The sequence below is a fragment of the Pieris brassicae genome, chromosome 10, assembly GCF_905147105.1.
Source record: "Pieris brassicae chromosome 10, ilPieBrab1.1, whole genome shotgun sequence".
NCBI classification, from domain to species: Eukaryota; Metazoa; Arthropoda; class Insecta; order Lepidoptera; family Pieridae; genus Pieris; species Pieris brassicae.
Window position 1 is genome coordinate 4,293,302 of NC_059674.1, and position 19,349 is coordinate 4,312,650.

The 19,349-nt window shown below is 38.2% G+C and overlaps 1 protein-coding gene across 5 annotated transcripts; it reads left to right on the forward strand.

Moving 5' to 3' along the window:
* The first annotated feature begins 772 nt into the window (after positions 1-772).
* On the forward strand, positions 773-19,122 carry LOC123714957 (zinc finger protein 567-like). 5 transcript variants are annotated; one of them, XM_045669669.1, is made up of 10 exons: positions 773-856; positions 1,860-2,176; positions 2,786-3,202; positions 3,435-3,617; positions 10,159-10,274; positions 16,561-16,671; positions 17,258-17,467; positions 18,066-18,177; positions 18,597-18,707; positions 18,919-19,122. In XM_045669669.1, the coding sequence occupies exons 3-10, from the start codon at positions 3,101-3,103 to the stop codon at positions 19,084-19,086; spliced, it is 1,113 nt and encodes a 370-aa protein (XP_045525625.1). In that variant the 5' UTR covers positions 773-856; positions 1,860-2,176; positions 2,786-3,100; the 3' UTR covers positions 19,087-19,122. The 5 variants fall into 5 exon arrangements, with proteins under 5 accessions (XP_045525625.1, XP_045525624.1, XP_045525622.1 ...); XM_045669668.1 differs by lacking the exon at positions 773-856 and adding an exon at positions 1,246-1,411; XM_045669666.1 differs by lacking the exon at positions 773-856 and adding an exon at positions 1,246-1,411 and having other exon boundaries at positions 2,039-2,176.
* The last annotated feature ends 227 nt before the right edge of the window (positions 19,123-19,349 follow it).

The window sequence follows — 19,349 nt, forward strand, 5'->3', positions numbered from 1 at the left end:
CAATTCTTAAATTCTAGATTCGAATATAAAATATGATTTAAGCGTCAATAATCAAGATATTCTGGAGACAAATATAAAGCAAACCCAAGGCAGGAGATTTTAGTCGGAAACTAGTGGAAGCGTAAGGTTTATCGTTTGTAGCGTTAAGGAACAAAATTGGTATGGTTGGGATTATATTTTTACAGACGCCCCCAAAATCTGTTGATGTTTGTGTTGGAGTTGGTCTAGTTAATTGGCAATATAAAATAATACAAAAGATTAAACTTCCTCCTGAATCCTCGATTTTCCCTCGAGCGTGTTTTCCTCTTTTACAAGCTTTAGAACTAGTTATTTTATTAAAATCTAAAAGAACTATTATATTACTATTAAAATAATATTTTCACATCGAAAAAGTGTACTACAAACTATTGAAAATTTCCTTTTCAAATGAAACTTTGTTACCCTATTATTTGCGAAATACGTGATAAGCTTTTAACATGTTCTCAAAGAAATTACAAAATTATCTTTGCATGTATTCCAAGTCACTATGGATTAAAAGAAACGAGAAGGCTGATTAGCTTCCAAAGAAGCTATAAAGGATGGAGACATACATGAATTATTGTCTTGATTTAGCTGCTCTTCCCAAAACCCATCTTTGGGAGACATGGAATGAGCAAACATGCTTGAGAAACAACGAGTTTAAAGGCAAACATTATGCTGAAATTCGACCCAGGATCTCCAAAACCATGGTTCTTTGAGGTTATAAGTTCTAAAATTGTCACTTCCATCATTTCTAGAATGCATGTATTTACACCTCGTCATTAAGCAAGGCTTCGTATTGTTGATAGAAATATTTGTGATTGTGGAGAAGATATCGGTAAACTTGACCATATTTTCTTTTCTTGTTTCCAATATAACCGCACGTCCTTTATGTATTCCTTACAATTACCACTTGTTTCCGACTAAAATCTCCTGCCTTGTTTATAATTTATTGTATTATAATGTTTTATCTTCTTTCATAATCAATAATAATTTTAAGATGTAATATGTTTATATACATATTTTGTTTTTATCTAGCTTATCCCTTTGTGTTTTTTTTTCTCGCGTGTAGTTTCCTAACCTTTTACTTGAAACTGGCATGTTAAAACTATTGCCACAATATTAAAAAAAAACTCAAACCATAGAGCATAGTCTAATCTTATTATGATATTGTTAATTATTATAACAAACGATTATTGATAAATAATTATATAGTTTAAAAGCGTACTTACTACTTAGATTGTAAATTATGGAAGAAATAAAGTTAGTTACTTACAAACAGATTTGCTGCACATGTCTCAGTGAAAATAGAAAAAAATATAAATTAATGCAAATGAATGAGGGCGTTAATATTTTATTTAATTTACTATCTCACGATCGTGATGCATATAGAGTTAGTAAACTTTTTTCAAAATTTAGTATATGTACGGCTTTATTAGAGATTTGAACCCCACAATGGGTACCTAACACCTTGTGGTTCAAATTTCTAGGTATGTGGGGTAGCGAACAAACGATTATTCTGGAGAAAAATTATACCCATTAGTTTACGTACTTGTTGCAATAATTTATGAATTTCAAATGAATGTGCATAATAAGAGACTATCCTTAATAGTTCCTGATTTTGAAGTACATAAGATGATAATAGATTTCCAACTTACAATAATTTCAGTAAATATTTATAATTCATTATTTATTACACAATCATATAAACTACATATACATGAAATTAATAATGTTTCAAATGAATCTAGACCAAATAAGTTTTCACAATTTGATGTTTTGATTAGCTAGGGCTTAATGTGGTAGTTTAAATTATTGATATTTTTAAATTATTGTTTCAGTGGGCATTGAACCCAGTACCTGGTGCATACATCATGTGCTATACCAGTAACCCAAAGTGGGAATGGATTTGAATAACATTGACAGCATTTAAGTCATAAGTCTACTTAAAAAATAAAAAAATAGGTACACTGATCTGAAGATATAATGAAAGCATATAAGAATAAAATAATAATTTTAGGATGCATTTACAAGAGATGTAGCCAAATTACATGTGTGTTGGGAGTGCAGGGCAATCATATTGAAGATTATTAAATTTAAGAGACAAGTCTGCTCAGCTCAAAAGTGGCTAGATTCAGTAAGCAGTGATCCCATTGCTGTAAGTATTTAAGTTTAAAGAATAGAAAGTAATAGGAGATTGTTATAGGATGTATCAGTTTCTACAAAAGCTATATAACAGTATGTGAATTGCTAACCCTGATGAGCTACAAGTGGCACTTCCACTTTTTAAAGTTTGAGCCTCTCTTGTTTCTCAACCAAGTAGTTTTTGGTCTGAGTCTCAGATTGCTGTATCTGTTTCGTGATCATTTACTTTTTATAATAGGCATATAGGACATCAGTTCTGATCATTCTACAACTTTCAGTTGGACTTTCAGACTTTTTGGGTCTAACGCATACTGGTTTCCTGACAATGTTTCCTTCACCCCTTGAGCGAATGTTTAATGGGCACATAAACAAAGTCCATTGATGTGCAGCTAGAGTTCTAATCTACAATGTCACAGGTGACAGTCGCACATAGAAGCTACTAGGCCAACACTGTTAATGATGAGCTATTTAGTCCAACAAATACGGGTGCAGTTTTAATTCTCTTGAATAGTGATAATTAAACTTGTTGTTATATTGTTAGTTTATTTTTTAACATTTAGATTAGCTTCTGTCTCAATCCTGCAATTAACTTGCACAATTTTTTTTTACTGTGTTGTTTTAGAATTCAACATGGCACAATAACCTGTCCCAATTATCCACATATACAACTTTCAATGTAAATACAATTTACTTTGAACATTTTGAAGAAGATATAGAACAATTATGTGAATTTTCCGAAAGTTCAGAAGAGCTACCAACCTACAATTCTAGAGGTCAACTAGAAAATAAAAACATTTCGAAAACAACTAAACTAATTGATATTAAGACTGAGAATGTAAAATTGGAGCCAAATTCAGAGAATATAAAAGAGAAAAAACTATTCTATGCAATAATTAAGGCATCTAGAAACGAAATTGATAAAGAGAAAAGAAACAAAATGTTACACATAAATGGTAATGGAATCCTATGTCATGTTTGTGTCCAAAAGTTTAAGGATAATAAATCTTTGAGGCAACATATTCAGAATACGCACACTAAGGTATACATAATTACTTATTTACCTATATGTTTCTTTAGCTGTTACCCTACCCAGACCATTCACTTGGTTATTTATGAATTATTCAATCAAGTAAATCAATGTTCATATGTGTCTCACTACGCCTGTGGTGTCAAGTTGAATACTCTCAAAATTCCCCTCGTGCCTTTGTTCATATGAAGTGTTATGTAAAAAAAATCTTGTGTTTACATGCTAAATGTTACTTTTTTTTTAGAGAAAGAACTACATACAGTGTGATGAATGTAATAATTATATTAAAAAATCCTTGTTTAATGAACACAATGATGACCATAACCAGTATTATAGATGCGAATTATGTCGTGAAAGTATATTTTTAAAGAAATTGGTGAAACAACATTTAAAAGTTGTACATAAGAAGGAACCAGCCGAGTTTTATGTAAGTAAGAAAAATCTGACATCACAGGAAGGAAGTTGAACTTCCTTTAACTTTTAAAAAACAAATTTGGAGTAAAAATATTTAATTTTAATTCAATTCAATTGGCAAAAAACAGACAGTTTTGTTTTATGATGTTGTATGTATGTGTGGACTCTGTTTCCGCACTTAGACGCTCAATAGGTCCATTGTGCGTAAAGTCCTGGCTAACTAAGCCAGCCTTACTCCTTCCAGAAGCACAGAAGTCTCCTGGGTACCTCGAAGGCTTCACGGAGTGACCTCACTGTTCCGAGGATTTCTACACGTTGCTTAGTCACAGCCTCGCATTCCAGGACTACGTGGGTGACTGATTCCTCTGCGCTGAAACAGCCTCTGCACAGGGGGCTGTCTGTCGCGCCTAGGACATAAAGATGTTTATTAAGGAGACAATGACCCGTAATTGTCCCTATCATTGTTTTCAGATTTATTCTATTCAAGTTTAGAAGTTGTTTGGTAAGCTGTCGGTTGACTGCTGGCAGAGCCATTTTGGACTGTCTGCAGCCCGCACCTTGTGACCAACGTTGATGTTGGAGCTCTGTGGATCTCTGGCATACCCAGGCTCGCACCTGCGAGAAGGATAATGGAAGGAGCGGATACGGACCTGCAGGCCTCATCTCCGAACCTCTTCTCGCAAGCTCATCGGCAGCATCGTTGCCAAGTGATCCACTGCAGGGTAACTCTGTTTGTCAGGGTTATTGCCTCCAGTGCATCGTGACACTCCAGTATCAGTCTACTGTTGGCCTTTTTGCTTACCAACGCCATCAGCACAGACGCACTGTCGGATACGAACTTAATACAAAAGTTATTAATTCCTAACCGCTGCACGGCTCTGGCTGCTTCAGTTATAGCGACACATTCGCACTGAAAGATCGAGCTGTATGTGCCCAAGGGTAGGTGCATGTTGATATTGAGATCAAGAGATAATATGCCAGCTCCAGAGCCACAGCCTGTTTTTGAGCCGTCGGTGTATATGCGCAGCTCATTCAGGGGTGATCTATCACATTCCTCTTCTCTCATTTGCACATGGTATCTTTTGTTAAGTATGTTCTGACTTGCGATCCTATCACATGGAGCGGCTAATAGAGGTTGGTACTCTATCACCCTGTTAAGAATCGCTGTGTGTGTGCTGTAGTGATTTTTGCCCCATAGATCCAGCACCTTCAGCCTGATGGCAGCCAGTACCGCCTCCTGCTGTATGTGTAGGTCCAGAGGCAAAACTTGTAGGGCTATCTCCAAAGCTGCAGTAGGCGTTGTTTTCATGCAGCCGCTTGCAGCGGACAACGCAAGCCTTTGGAAGCGTCCAATTTTGATTACTGCCGTTTGGAGCTCTGTTCTCGGCCACCAAACCAGGGCTCCGTAAGCTAGCATTGGCCTGATTACGGCAGTGTATAGCCATAAAGTAATCTTAGGCGATAGACCCCATTTCACGCCAAGCATCTTTTTGCATTGGTAAAGCGCAATCGTTGCCTTGCTTAGCTTGTATTCCAGGTGTTTATTCCAGAGCAGTTTACTGTCTAGAATTACACCTAAGTACTTCGTGTTTTCTTTTAGTTTTAATTCTGTGTCCAAGAGTTTTGGTAGTCTATGCGGTCCAAGGACTCTTCGGTTAGTAAAAAGGATCAGTTCTGTTTCTGATGGGTTGACAGATAGCTCATGTTGACTGCACCATCTCTCAATCAATCTGAAAGCCTTCCTCATGAGATCACATAAGGTACTTTCAAAGTTCCCCGATACAAGGATTACTATGTCATACCCCACAGTGTAGAGATTGATAGCGTTGAGTTTTATGATGAGCTCATTTACCACTAGATTCCACAGGAGCGGCGAGAGGACACCACCCTGTGGGCATCCTCTACTGACAATACCGCGTGTGGTGGTATTCACGGTAAATTGTATAGCTCGTTGTCTTAACATGTTGTTGATCCATTCTGTAAGGGTCGATGGTACTCCACATGTCTCGAGTGCTCTGGTAATGCTTGTGAAATTCGTTTTGTCAAAAGCACCCTCTATGTCAATAAATGCGCCTAGGGTTGACTGCTTTAGTTTCAGGGAGTTGCCAATGCGAGATACAACGCTGTGTAGTGATGATTCAGTTGATTTGCCGGAACTATAGGCATGTTGATTTATGGATGAAGGAATTCTGATAAGGTTACCCGACTGCGTATCTCCAGGTCTCCCAACCTCTCTAGCGTTTTAAGAAGGAATGAGGTGAGACTAATGGGTCTGAAGGATTTTGCCTGGGTATAGTCATCTCTTCCTGGTTTCGGGATAAATATTATTTTTACTTCCCTCCATTTCAGAGGTATATAGCGATGTGCTATGCAAGCTCGGAAGACTGAGACAAGATAGTCTACTATTAAGTTCCCACACCATCTCAGTAGACCAGGGAAAATGCCGTCCAAGCCGGCCGCTTTAAATGGTAGGAACGAGTTGATTGCCCTACCTTTTCATACGTGATCATTTTGTCTGCTACTTGCCAGTCCGAGCTGACCGTGGCTCTTTCCGAGTAAGGTTGCCATGACTGCTCATTAGCAATTATACAGCCTGGAAAGTGGGTTGCCAGAAGTAGTTCACAAGTTTCTTCATCTGTTTTTGTAAATGTATTGTCAGGTTTTTTGATGCAGCCGATCGAGTGGTTTGTCGCTTTAGACAGACATGATTTCACTCTGTTAGCCTGGTTGTTATTTTCGATACTAGTGCAGAAGTGTCTCCAGCACTCCTGCTTCCTAATACGTAGTAGTTTTTTGAATCGCCTTCTCGCGATTGTATATTTTTCCCAGTCGGTTGGCAGCCGTGTGTTCCCTGCTCTGTTGAACAGCCTTCTGACTTTCCGACGGTGTCTCTCCAATTCGGGGCACCACCAGTTCTGTTTGACACCCTGTCTTGGTATGGTAAGCGGACACGATTGCTCATAGCTTGTCACGAGTAGGGACGTAAGTTTGTTAACATGTGTGTCTATGTCCTGTACATCTATGGTTGTTGGTATTGTTAGTTTGGCTACTTCTGAGCTGAACAGTCTGGAAAATTTTACTGAGTCAGTTCTCCGAGGTATTCTTCTTGGTTGTGGTTTTGGTAGATCCCCTTTGATTGCAAAGCGGATCCACCTATGATCTGAGCAGGATAACTCGTTGGACACGTGCCAGTCATGTATGTGATCTGACATACCTGCTGATACCATCGTTAGATCTATTATGGTTTGTGCGCGCGCGCTAGGATAAGGTTATTGGTGAGTATAAAATTAAGCATTGCCTCACCTCGTGCGTTGGTTTTGGCATTACCCCATAGCAAGTGATGTGCATTGGTGTCTGCCGCGATGATGAGCTCCAGTTTTTCCCTCTCACAGTATTCGGCCAGGAGGCTTAGTTCTGGAGGGGGCACGTCCTCGTCGCCCGGTAAGTAGGCCGACGCCAGGATGATGTCTGGATACTCGTTCCTGGGTAACCTAACAGCTGTAAGGTCCCTTGAACATAGTTCACTTATTAGTATTGCTGGTACATGTTTGGGTATTATAATGCAGGATCTTGGGTTACTTACGGAGGTGTCCAGTAAGGTTTTACCGCCGGTGTTACCCAGTCCACATATCTTGCCATTCCTGATCCACGGCTCTTGGATCGCAGCAATGGTCTTGGGGTTGGTCTCCAGCAGTCTGCGCAGGGAAGCCGACGCTGTTTGGCTGTGCTGGAGGTTTTCTTGGACAAAGTCAGTCCGGCGTAGGGGAGGAGCGCAGACAGATGTCGCTGAGTTCACTCCCCCCTGTCTCCTGAAATAACTCATCATCCGAGGTTAGTTGTGCCGTCTCCATGGGGGTCTCGACTACTCGGTTATCCGCGGTCTTCCCCGTCTCAGACGTGGGAGGCACCGGCCCCGATGTCGCCGTCCCCAATGTACAGGCTGTTGTTTGAGGTTGGGCGGGAGTTACCACTGAGGACTCATCTTTATCTAGAAGTCGGATATATATGTTCCCCAGTAGGTAGTATATGCGCCTTTCCTGGGCTTTTATCGTTATTATCTCAGACTCCGGCACACGAAAGAAGAGGGACACGCCAGTTGGGTCCTGCGTTCTGCGTGCATGTGTCAGGGTCCATGATCTTACGTTAAGGTGGCGGTTCTGCCTCGTGATCAGTCTCATCAGATTCTCCGTAGTGCCAGTGTACTCTGGTACATGTTCCTACATGTCTCCTGACAGGGAACCTTTTTAGGGATTGCCGATTGAGGCCGAACCACCAGCTTGGTGTCTGGTATGGGGTTAGTGATGACATCACAGACTCCGGTCAGCCAGCTCAGTGAGAAAGCGTCCTCGCACCAAATTTTGAGGACACCATCTGAGTGGTGCGCTTTACCCCGGAACCTGATGTCGTTGGGTTCTTTTGTTAGGGAAGCTTCAAAGTCCGCCATGAGCTCATCGTGAAGTTTACCCTGTATTTGTAGGCGGATATTTTCCGCCTGTTCGTGCGTCATGTCTAGGAAGGGCTCAGCCATCACAGCAACACAGAATTCATTATTCCTGTACGATGCTGCGGCCTCCGCATAACTGGCCGAGGTCCCTCCCACCGGTCGGGGTCTATTAGGTTTAATCCTTTTTCGTTGCCCCGTTGGTGTCACGGAATCCTCTGGCCGTTCGCGTTTTTGGCCCTTCGTTTCCTGGTTGACTCTAGTTTTCTTGGGATTGTTGTTGCGGTTTTTGGTTTTAGGGTTTTTGTCGTGCTTAGAGCCGTCTGGCTTTAGCGCGGCATTAGACCCTAGAGGCCTCGGTGCCCCTTTCCTTCCCCCAGATGCCTTTAAGGCTCCAGGGGTGGATTTTGGGGCCTCAAGTAGCCTCTGAGCATCGGTTGCCAGCTTCTGCTGATCCGCCGCTCTTCTGGCTTTCTTGAGCCGTCGCCTCTTTGATGCACTCATAACTGTGGTCATGGTTGGCTCCTGAATTGCGGATTTCAGGGCCGTCATGTCCATAGATGAGGATGGTGCACTGAACGAATCCTCCGTTGAAGCCTCGGTCCTCCGCATCGGTCTTACCGCAGATGCCTCACCTTCGGACGCAGACAGTTCTGTTGCATCGTACGGAGTGGCCTTCTTTGGTTCAGCCGGCGCAGTTGACCCGGCCGCAACGGTGGTCGCGTCCCTGTGCGGTAGTGTTATTGATCCAGTCGGAGAGGGTACGGTCCTGGGCGCAGCCCGGCTTGGCGTAACCCTAGTCGCTTCCCTCTCCTTTGGAAGCTTAGACGCTGCCCGAATAGGTGCATCTGTGCGAGTTGCAGGGGCATCACAGTGTCGTGCCACTGGTGACTTGCACCGTGGCTCGTCCTGAGACGCAACCCTAAGTTTTTTGTTAGTTGGCGCATTTTTAGGTGCAGCCTTGTGTTCGTTATTTTGTTGAGCCTCTTTATCCATGAGGTAAAAGGAGATATTTCACCGTCAGAGCTCTCCACCCGCCACGGAGTCCTCAGTCGGGGACGTCACCTACTCAGCAGGTAGACGCCAGAGCTACTCCTTCGGTATAGAGCCAGGGCGTGGGCAGACAGACGCGTCCGCACGCTGCAAGGAAGTATGGAGCTGTTCGCATCCCGAGACGATGGAGCAAACTCACCCCGAGTCCCGGGCTGCGCCGACGACCCCCCCCCACACCCCGACTCGCTTGGTAGCCCTCTTACGGGATACCGCAGCCGGTTGACCAAGGGTAGCTAACCCATGGCCTCCCGTGTGAGGAGAAATCCGGACCAAAGAGGTGTGTTGTGTGCAGCGCACAACTGTTAACCGGCGCACTGCTACACTCAACCACCAGGACTCCTTCATCCCCCCCGTACGGGTCCCCGCGCACGGCACAAACACGCGGGAGGTCATTTACTGTCCACCGTCCTGTTGATTTGGACGATGAACTTGCAGGGACATGACCTCTCCATCCCTGCAATGGTTCGCCTGGTGGTTTTAGTTGCGTCTATTACATAGGGTAATAGACCAAAAACGGGGTCGGCAACCTCGGGAAGGTTAGTCCACCAGACTTGCCGTGGGGATCTCAGCGACTTGCGCTACACCCAAGACCACGCCTCCCTACCCATCAGAAGGATGTGGTAGGGTGGGCGTACACCCATGCTACCATGCAATGCAAGCAAGTCGTACTGGGAACCGTAAAAGCATGAGCCCAAGCCCCCCCAATTTTATGATGTTAATTAATCTGTAATTTATTAGGTTCAATCCCAAATTCTAAATAGGAAAATCTACAAAATCAATATTTCTGATTTCTTTTGTTTGACTTTGTGTAAGACGATAAAAACATATGTAGCGTAACCTACAACACTGTCAGGATATCAGTAAAAAAACCCTTCAGACCAGAGGAGAACTCCACCATCTCCTCTAGAAGATTCGGTTGGAAGCGGATAAGTACGATGCTTAAAAACACAAAAATACGCGACTATATAAAACCTCCTTTATTGTTTTTTTAAAGGGTCTAAAGGTGTTTTCATAATTGTAGATTCGGTCTTTTTTTCTTCAAAAGGAATAATTTTTCCAGGTACGAAAGACACCTTTTGTGAAAAACCCCGGTTCGAAGCCAAGACTGTATCCGGCTTTAAAAGATGTAGAAACGTCTCGCGGCTTTGCTTGTCCCGAATGTAACGAATATTTTTTGTAAGTCAACCTTTACTTCATTGCTATTGGTATTGGTTTTACATGCTTTTACCAACATTTATTTATTTATTTATTGTGTAAGTGTTCTTAATATAAAGGAAGTTGGTGTGGTGGAGACACAAACTGTACACAGTTTTTCTATCCACCAGGACGTCGCCTTAGTATATATATATATTAAGGCCAGTGACATATAAACTGTAAATTTATAACAATCAAACGATTTAAAATTGCACGTAAAACGTCGTAAACAAATCTAAACTGACGCGCCATAGATAGCCGATGCAAGAAATCTGTTCTTGTCGAGAATTCTCATTCACATACAGGATGAGTTCCTATATTCTAATATGTTTTAATGACGTATATAGCATAATTTTTGTTATGCATAATTTATAATTGTTTGACTTGTGTAGTATTATTTTAATTTAAATTTAATATTGTTTCTTGTTATATTAGTAAGAAGTGTAGCTGGTATCGAGTTTATTAAATTTGGAATAATGTAATCTAATGTTTTTTTTCCATATAAATTATTGTATTTGGATAATAGAAATTCGTTTTTTAATTTTCTACGTGTTGAATAGTGATAGTGAGTTTTAATTGTTTTGAGGTAATTTTCTGTAAAGTAGTTTTCATTTAATAATCCTAGTTGCACTTTCTCGTGTATAGGTATAATTTTGAAAAATGCAAATAGCTTTCTGTAGTCCTCTTTATATTGTGATTTTAATTTTATGGGAGCAATTGTTTTTAAAATACGTATTTGTATTGCAAATATTTGATTTAGATAAGTTTTGCATGTTCTCCCATAGCTTGAAAGTGCATATGTTATAATGGATTCGGCTAGTGCTTTGTGTAATAGAGGTATTTTATTTTTTATTAAAGTGAATTTGGCAAGTATCGCTCTTAGCCTTTCACAGACAGAATAAATGTGCATTTTCCAGGACATTCGGTCATCTATTGTAAGCCCCAGGTACTTATGGTTATGAACTAATTCTAAGGCGTTACAGTTGCAGCTTTTGGGGTACGAGTTATAAGAATGTGCACATGTGTGGTTGTGTAGGATTAAGATGGGTGTGCGTGAGCTTAGATTGTGACTGGTTAGGATATGCATGAACTTTGTTTTGTTAGGATTTAGTACAAGTCCTACGTCGTGGGACCATTTAGCCAATGTATCGAAGTCAGATTGTAGCTTTGTTTCTGCTTCTTGTTAGGCCCAGCGGCTACTAGGCATGTATCATCGGCAAATTGGAATATCTGACAATACTTTATTATGTTAGGTAATGTGTTAACGTAGGTAAGGTAGTGTAAAGGCCCAATGACTGAGCCCTGAGCCGTACCTTCTGTAATAGATATTGGAAAATTTTCTTCGTTGCACATTTTAACACGATAAGTTCTGTCTTGCAGATAGTTTTCACACCACTTGAGTAGGTTTCCTCGTACTCCGCAGTCATTTAAGTTCTGTAGGATTATGCTGTGCTTTAATGTGTCGAATGCCTTACTGTAGTCAATAAACACTACTAGAATATGATCTTTTTTATTTAAATGTTTATAAATGTGGTCTGTGAATGCGGATAGCAATTGTGTGGTATTTTTATTTGGTTGGAATCCATATTGTTTGTTAGAAAGAATATTGTGTTTTTTTTAATAATTTTGAATTTATCCACATATGTATTTTTCTATTATTTTGTTAATTGTTGGCAATATAGTTATTGGACGATAATTATTATAGATTTTTTTGCTACCATATTTGTATATTGGTCGTACTATGCCTGTTTTTAGTAAGTTAGGATATTTTCCAGTGTAAATGCTCGTATTTATAAGGTTAGCTATGGTTACGTTGATTTTATTACATAATGTTTTAATATCTATAGCTCGTATTTTATCTGCACCTGCACTTTCTGTCGTTTAATGATTTAATTATCTTTGCAACTGATTTAGGGTCTGCTGACTGAAATCTCATACTAGTATTTTCTGCACGCTGGTAAGAGCTTTTATCTAACAGTGGATTTACACAGTTGGTTGCTATATTACTAATACTATTGTGGAAGGAAGTTGCAAAATTATTTGCAATATCTTTACATGTAATATTTTGATTTGCAAATGAGTTCTGTATAGCTACGTCGATGTATGTTTTAATTTTTCCTGTTAGTTGGTTTAATATATCCCATAGATTTTTTAGATTATTTTTATTAGCTTCTATATTGGTTCTAATTGTTTTATTTTTAGTTTTATTTATTAATTTATTGACATAATTTCTGGTTTTATTATATTTTTGTTTGAGTATTAAGTTGTTTGGATCTTTTATATATTGAGTAAAAAGTTTATCTCTGTACTGACATGCATTAATAATTTTATTATTAATCCAATGGTTACTATTTCGAAGAGCGTTAGATTTAAGTTTTAACTGTAAATTCAGATTTTTTATATGCTTGAGTTAAGTCCATGGGCGGCGGTATCACTTAACATCAGGTGAGCCTCCTGCCCGTTTGCCCCCTATTTTATAAAAAAAAAAAGTTATTTTGTATGAATTTGTATATACCAATAGGACACTTCATTTCTATTGTCGGCTTCCAATCAATTTGTTCTAGAAGGATCGTTAATTTATTATTGTCAATTAATGTTTTATATGTTGGAATATTCTGTAGCTGTGTTTTAGTGCAAGCAAGCACGATCGCTCGATGGTCCGCTAGATTTGTGCCAACCGCTGCCGTGTATAGGTCGTGTGTTTGGGATCGAGCGTATATGTGGTCTATGCATGATTTTGTAATGGTTCCTTTGTATAGTTCCGCCCTAGTGTATGTTGTGATCCCACACATAAGGCCTAAACTGTGTACTGTGTTGCAATATTTATGTTTTATAGGAATGTCTAGCTTTAGATTTATATTAACGTCTCCCAATAGATACAAGTCAATATTTTTCTGACAACTGTCAGATGTCAGTGTTCTTAATAATATTATGAAGTTCGTCAATAAACAGGTTCTTGCTTAGGCTAGGTGGGCGGTACATAGCACAAATTTGTGCAGTGTATTTTGTCTGAGTTGTGATGGTAAAAAGTATATTCTCGAAATGTTGACTTTTTACAATTTGTATATTAAATTTTTGTTTTTTTTACATATACTAAGATACCTCCACCTTTCCTACTATTTCTAAGTGCTGAAAACATATGGTATCCATTTAAATTATACAAACAACTGATTCTATCAGAAATGTTAACCTCTGTAAGAACAATAACATCAACAGAGTTAGCCGCATATATACATTGCTCGAGACTAGCAAAGTATTTTATGATTGACCTTATGTTTATGTGTACACACAGTAGATTTAAATGTTTGCAGGGATATTTACTCACAAAATCATTTATGTTTATACGATCCTCTAATTCACAAATATCACTAGTTAAACTATCCATCTTAATAATAATAATTTATATGCTTTTTTTAACACTTGTATATCCAACACTGATCTTAGGTTTTGTATTTTAGTGTTTTCATCCTTTCTTGCACGCACCATACCGTTTCTAAACCATACGTATTTATATCTTTGTTTATCCTTTAATTCCTGTTTGGCTTCTCATAAAATGCTTTTGTTGTATTTAGTCATTGCTTCTCTGATGAATACTATTTTGTTATTGTTGGGTTCATAGGGGCAAACATCGGCCACCATAGTTTTAATGGTTTTTGCAGCTTTAATCCACTTTTCTTGGGTTGCTTTATCATTAAGTTTTACTTGTATAATGCCTGGTTGGTCGTTTTTACCTTGGTATCGCATTGTGTTACGGATACCGTCGAAGGGCTGTTTAAGTTTTAATGCTACATTTTTAACTAATTTTCTCACATTCTCTTCACTCGCAGGGGGGACGTTTGCTATTTCTATCTTTATATATATCTCCTGTTCCATCTCATGGAAACGCTGCTCCAATACACCTACCCTCAATTCCAGATTGTTGTTTTTGTGTATTAGTTCCGTGTTTTTTTCTTTCTAAAACTTTTATGGTGTTTTTAAATGCATCAATACAACCTAATACTTTGTCCAACTTCGTACTGTGAAATTGCAGAGATTGGTTGAATTCGCTTATTTCCTTCTTTATAGTTTTTTCTACTTCCTTGGAAATTTTCTGTATTAGCCTCTTAGTGTCCATAGGTATATCCTCCTCTGCATCCTCTGTTAGATACAAAGAGGAGTTTCGCTTCGGGGATTCTTGTTGGCATTCCATACAGGTCCAGTCCAGGCTTGGGGCCGCCTTTAATGCGGTTATCTGTTTGTTGGTAAGACCACTGCATCTGGTATTTAGGTGTACCATTTTTTCACATCGGGCACATTCACATCAAGGCAAAGATTTAGAAAAAGATTTATTACATTGGTCACATTTCGACATGATGAGATTGTCTTAAAAAGATCGTGTTAGATTATGCGGATGTCACTCGCACGTCTGCACTTCGACGACTGAACATAGACCCGTATTTTAATTTGTATCTCATACTGTGTCGTTTTGAGCACTGCTTTATAGGAATATATGTTAAATAAAATTATTGAAGAATTAAAAACGCATTATTGTATGTATCCGGACTTAAAATAATATTAAATGTATCCATTTCCGTCTCTTATCCTTACTAACTGTATGTAAATAAAAGGTAATACTATCATGCGAGCACATAACTTGTAAATGATTTAACATTGATTTATAAAAAAATCCGCAATTAAGTCTTAACTTTCATACGTCATGTGCCACAGATTAGGTGAATCAACGTTTCTTGTAAATAATATGTCTTCGTCTATATATTAGGTCCTTACATATGAAATTGGCGTTTTGTATGGGACGAACAAAAAGTCGAATATTTTTAAAAGTAATATATTTAATTAATCAAAGTATGAACCATTGTTTTCTATGCACTTTTGCCATCGGTAGTTCATTGATCCCTTTACTAAAAAAACCAGTCTGACGGGAATCAATAAAATCTGTGAAAGATGTGTGTGGACTGCCCCATCAGAGTTAAATTTTTTCCCTTGCAAGAAGTTGTCCAAATTACGAAAAAAATAGTAATCTGTTGGAGCAAGGTCCGGGGAGTACGGAGGATATTTTAGATATTCCAATTAAAGCTCCTCTAATTTGGTAGCCGTCTGTTGTGCAGTGTGTGGTCTAGCGTAGTCGTGAAGTAGCAGTGGCGTGGAGAGATTGACCAGCCTAGGTTGTTTAGCCGCTAGCTTTTCCATCATGGTTTGCAATTGCTGACAATAGAATTCAGCCATAATAGTCTGGCCAGATTTGAGAAAATTGCAATGAACAATACCGGCATTAGTCCACCAAACGCTTACAAGAAACCTTTTTGGGGTTAATTTTCGCTTGGGGCAGGATTTGGCTGGCTGGCCAGGATCCAACCATTGCGCTGAGCGCTTCCGATTATCGTAAAGAATCCATTTTTCATCACAGGTAATGATTCGGTTTAAAATACCTTCATTATTGTGCCGGTTCAGTAATGTAACGCAGCAGTCGATGCGCGTTTGCCGGTTTGCTTCAGTCAATTCGTGAGGTACCCACCTTTCCAGCTTTTTAATCTTCCCAATTTGCTTCAAGTGAATTAAAACAGTTTTATCACTAACACCGCAGCCTGCAGCTAACTCGGACGTGGTTTGCGATGGATCCGCTTCCACAATAGCCTTCAATACTTCATTATCAACTTGGGTCTCAGGCCGTCCACGGGGCTCGTTCTGCAGGTCGAAATTTCCAGAACGAAAACGTTGGAACCAAAAATGAACTATGTTTTCTTTTGCAACATGACCGCCATACACACCATTCACCCTTCGAGTCGTTTTCACAGCACTAGTGCCACGGCGGAACTCGTACTCGTAAATAATGCGATACTTTAAGTTTTCCATTTTGTAAAATGAGTGACGCAAACAGAAAAAAACAGAAGAAAATTAACAAATGAATGACGGTCATCGAAGCACAAATACATGAGTAAATAGCTGTACAAATTTGAATTTGAAATTCCTAACCAAAGAGGAGGTATTTGAGGTCAAAGTCAAAGTACGACAAAACGCCAATTTAATATGTAAGGACCTAATATATAATTCTTATACTATCTTTGATTGGCATTGATCGAAATATAATATACGTGTAATTTAAGAATAAGTAACACGTAAAGAGGTTTGTTTACGTATTTACTGGAATAATACTTCATAGCGTGCACGCCGCACGAATATTTTTAAAATAACAATTTATATCGGTTCTATAGTAACTAACAAATAATACCAGTTACGTAGGTATAATTTTCAATAACTATTATACTTTCAGAACTAAACGGCTAAGATACAATCACATACAAAAACTGCACCGAAAGGGGTTTAGATGTGGCGTTTGCTTCAAAGTGTTCAGTTTTAAGGCTCACCTCAATAAACACCAGTTGTAAGTTATTTGTTACCTCAAACACTTTTAACCAACTACACAGTTATCTCAGGCCACGACCAAGCGTTGCCCACGGTTGACCACGCCATCGGTGGTTTTATTAACTAAGTTCTTATATAACCTTAAATTGATCATCGTTCAGTGGTGTGAATAGAAATATTATAGGACGTTGCTTGACCTCTTGTTTAGCATTTAGCTTGACTCTTCGGTGCATATTCAGTAAATTCTTAGCTTATACAGACTACATTGGAAGCTTGAGTTTTGTCTGAATATATTATACATTTATTTACAGTTCCCTAGCTAAGTATAAACTAGTATTAAGACATACAGTAGGTATACTTCGAGCTAAATGTAGTATAAGATTAAGAAAAGAAGCTTAGCGCCAAGAAAAGTATTAGTTTTTGACAAATGGGAGTCATATTTCGAACTTAATCTAATATCGAACTATATCTAATAAAGAGTACAATTCAAAAACCAAACGTAGAAATATGAATCCCGTAAGAACACTGAGACTCTTAAATACACCTAACCTAACCTAACCTAACTTTACCCTAAGGAGGAGAGTTACTTAAGTTTTTTTTCACAGATTACATACAAGATTAGTCCAAGACCGCGGACCGTGCTCAAAATGTGGGAAATCAATTTGTATAAAATCAATGGCCACTCATATGCAGAATCACGCTGAAAGTTCTCACGAATTTGAGTGCGTGCCTTGCGGGAAGAAATTCAAATCACATGCTACATATGATCACCATTTGAAGTACACAAAGGCTCATGCGACAACGGATATATTCAAGTGAGTTAATGGAATATTCTGTTCTTTGCGTATGGAGTCATGTATGGTATTCCCTTACGTACTCCTCTTGTATTGGGCATTTTTTTTAATGTATCGACGACGTCTTAGCTGGTAGCTGAATTTTCCAATCATATTTTTGTAAGTTTGAAATTATCGGTGATTGACAATCATAACCTTGACACAGATAAAACAACTTTCTATGCAGCTGTGATACTTTTGACATTTAACACCTTTCGTCTTCAGTCACCGTGACACGCACACTGAAAAGTACGCGAAACGTCGGAAAAAAATTAAAATTTAGAATCATGTAAATAACTATAAGTTTTAAAAATAATGCATAGCTTTAATCCGTTCAAAAAGTGTTTTTCTTAATCACAAACCTGACTTTGATGTATGGATCAAAATAAACACAGGTTTTTCTTCCAAATACTTGTGTTTTTTCTTTAAAGTTTAAGATTTAGGACGACACTCAGAAACGTGATGTAGCCCCAAGTTTCTGAATCTTACGTTGAAACATTAACTAACAGATATATAATTATAGTAAATTGCAAAGAAAAACTTTAAATATTTGAGAAGGTGCATTAAGAGCTTATTTCAGATATAAATGCGATCATTGTGGCAAAGGTTATAGGAGTAAAGTCGAAGTAACGGATCACATACACTACACACACATGGGCAAAACTCAACACGCGTGTCCGTTATGTAATAAGGTAATGAAATTAGTAGTTTTGTATTTGGGCGCTTACATTTTTATTTATAGTAGAAAAATTTCTTAAATTTCTTTTGCGCATATTAACTGTGAAAGGTTGTAGGGAACTCAATACATTGTCTAATGAAATAATATTATTTATTAATAAGAAATATCTTAACATTTATAAACGCGAAATTATTTCATTCTTTACTTGACGTTACAAAGTTTTTTTTAATTAGTTCAAAGAATGTTAATCTAAACATGATAAATTAGGATTTATGTCTATTAAATTTTTTATTAATCTCTAGTACATACATAAACCAAAGACATTTTCTATGGATATAAAGAAAAATTAATAGTTAAAGACATATCTTAAATAAGAAAATATAGTCGTGGTTTCTGACACGTTATCAACGTATTCTCACTATTTTTTTTCAGCCAGTCCCAACGAAGAAAAGTATAGTACAACACATGAGAAAATGGCACAACTCGAACAAAACTGACCCCGCCAAAACGGAAATGTGTCAAATATGTGGTCAAATGTTTGGGGTATGTAGAAAAAAAAATTAGTTAATTTGAATCATGCCGATATTGTATATATATATATTTTTTTAAATATTATTAATAAACAAAGTGTTATATAATTTTATAACAATTGATAATGTAATACGTGAAATGACTCTGACATAATTGGAAAAATCACCTGCACACACTTTTTATACATATAAACGTTTATTTAATTAGTGTATACTTTTTTCAGTGCAAAAAAATACTCGGTGAACATATTATGAGACATACTGGCGAGCGACCTCTATCCTGTGAGATCTGTGGCAATACATTTAGACAGAAGGCTTCGTTATACACGCACAAGCGACTAGTGCATAAGATATTATTTCCTAAGAAAAAGAATATCTCACTTATCACATAAAAACCCAAAATGATATTTATTAAACCTATAATGTAATTTTACTGTATTCTTAGCGAAATGTGGAAATACCTCTATAAATGAACAAATAAATTATTTTAGTAATAATACTAAAATAATTTTGCGATTCGAAATTTCGATTCATTAAAATCGGAACGAGTATTTTGAAGAGAGATGGGAGATTTTCCAAATCAGACAACCGTTATTTATATTTATTAATAGCGGACCCGACAGACTTCGTTCTGTCAAAAAGATTTAAAATGTGG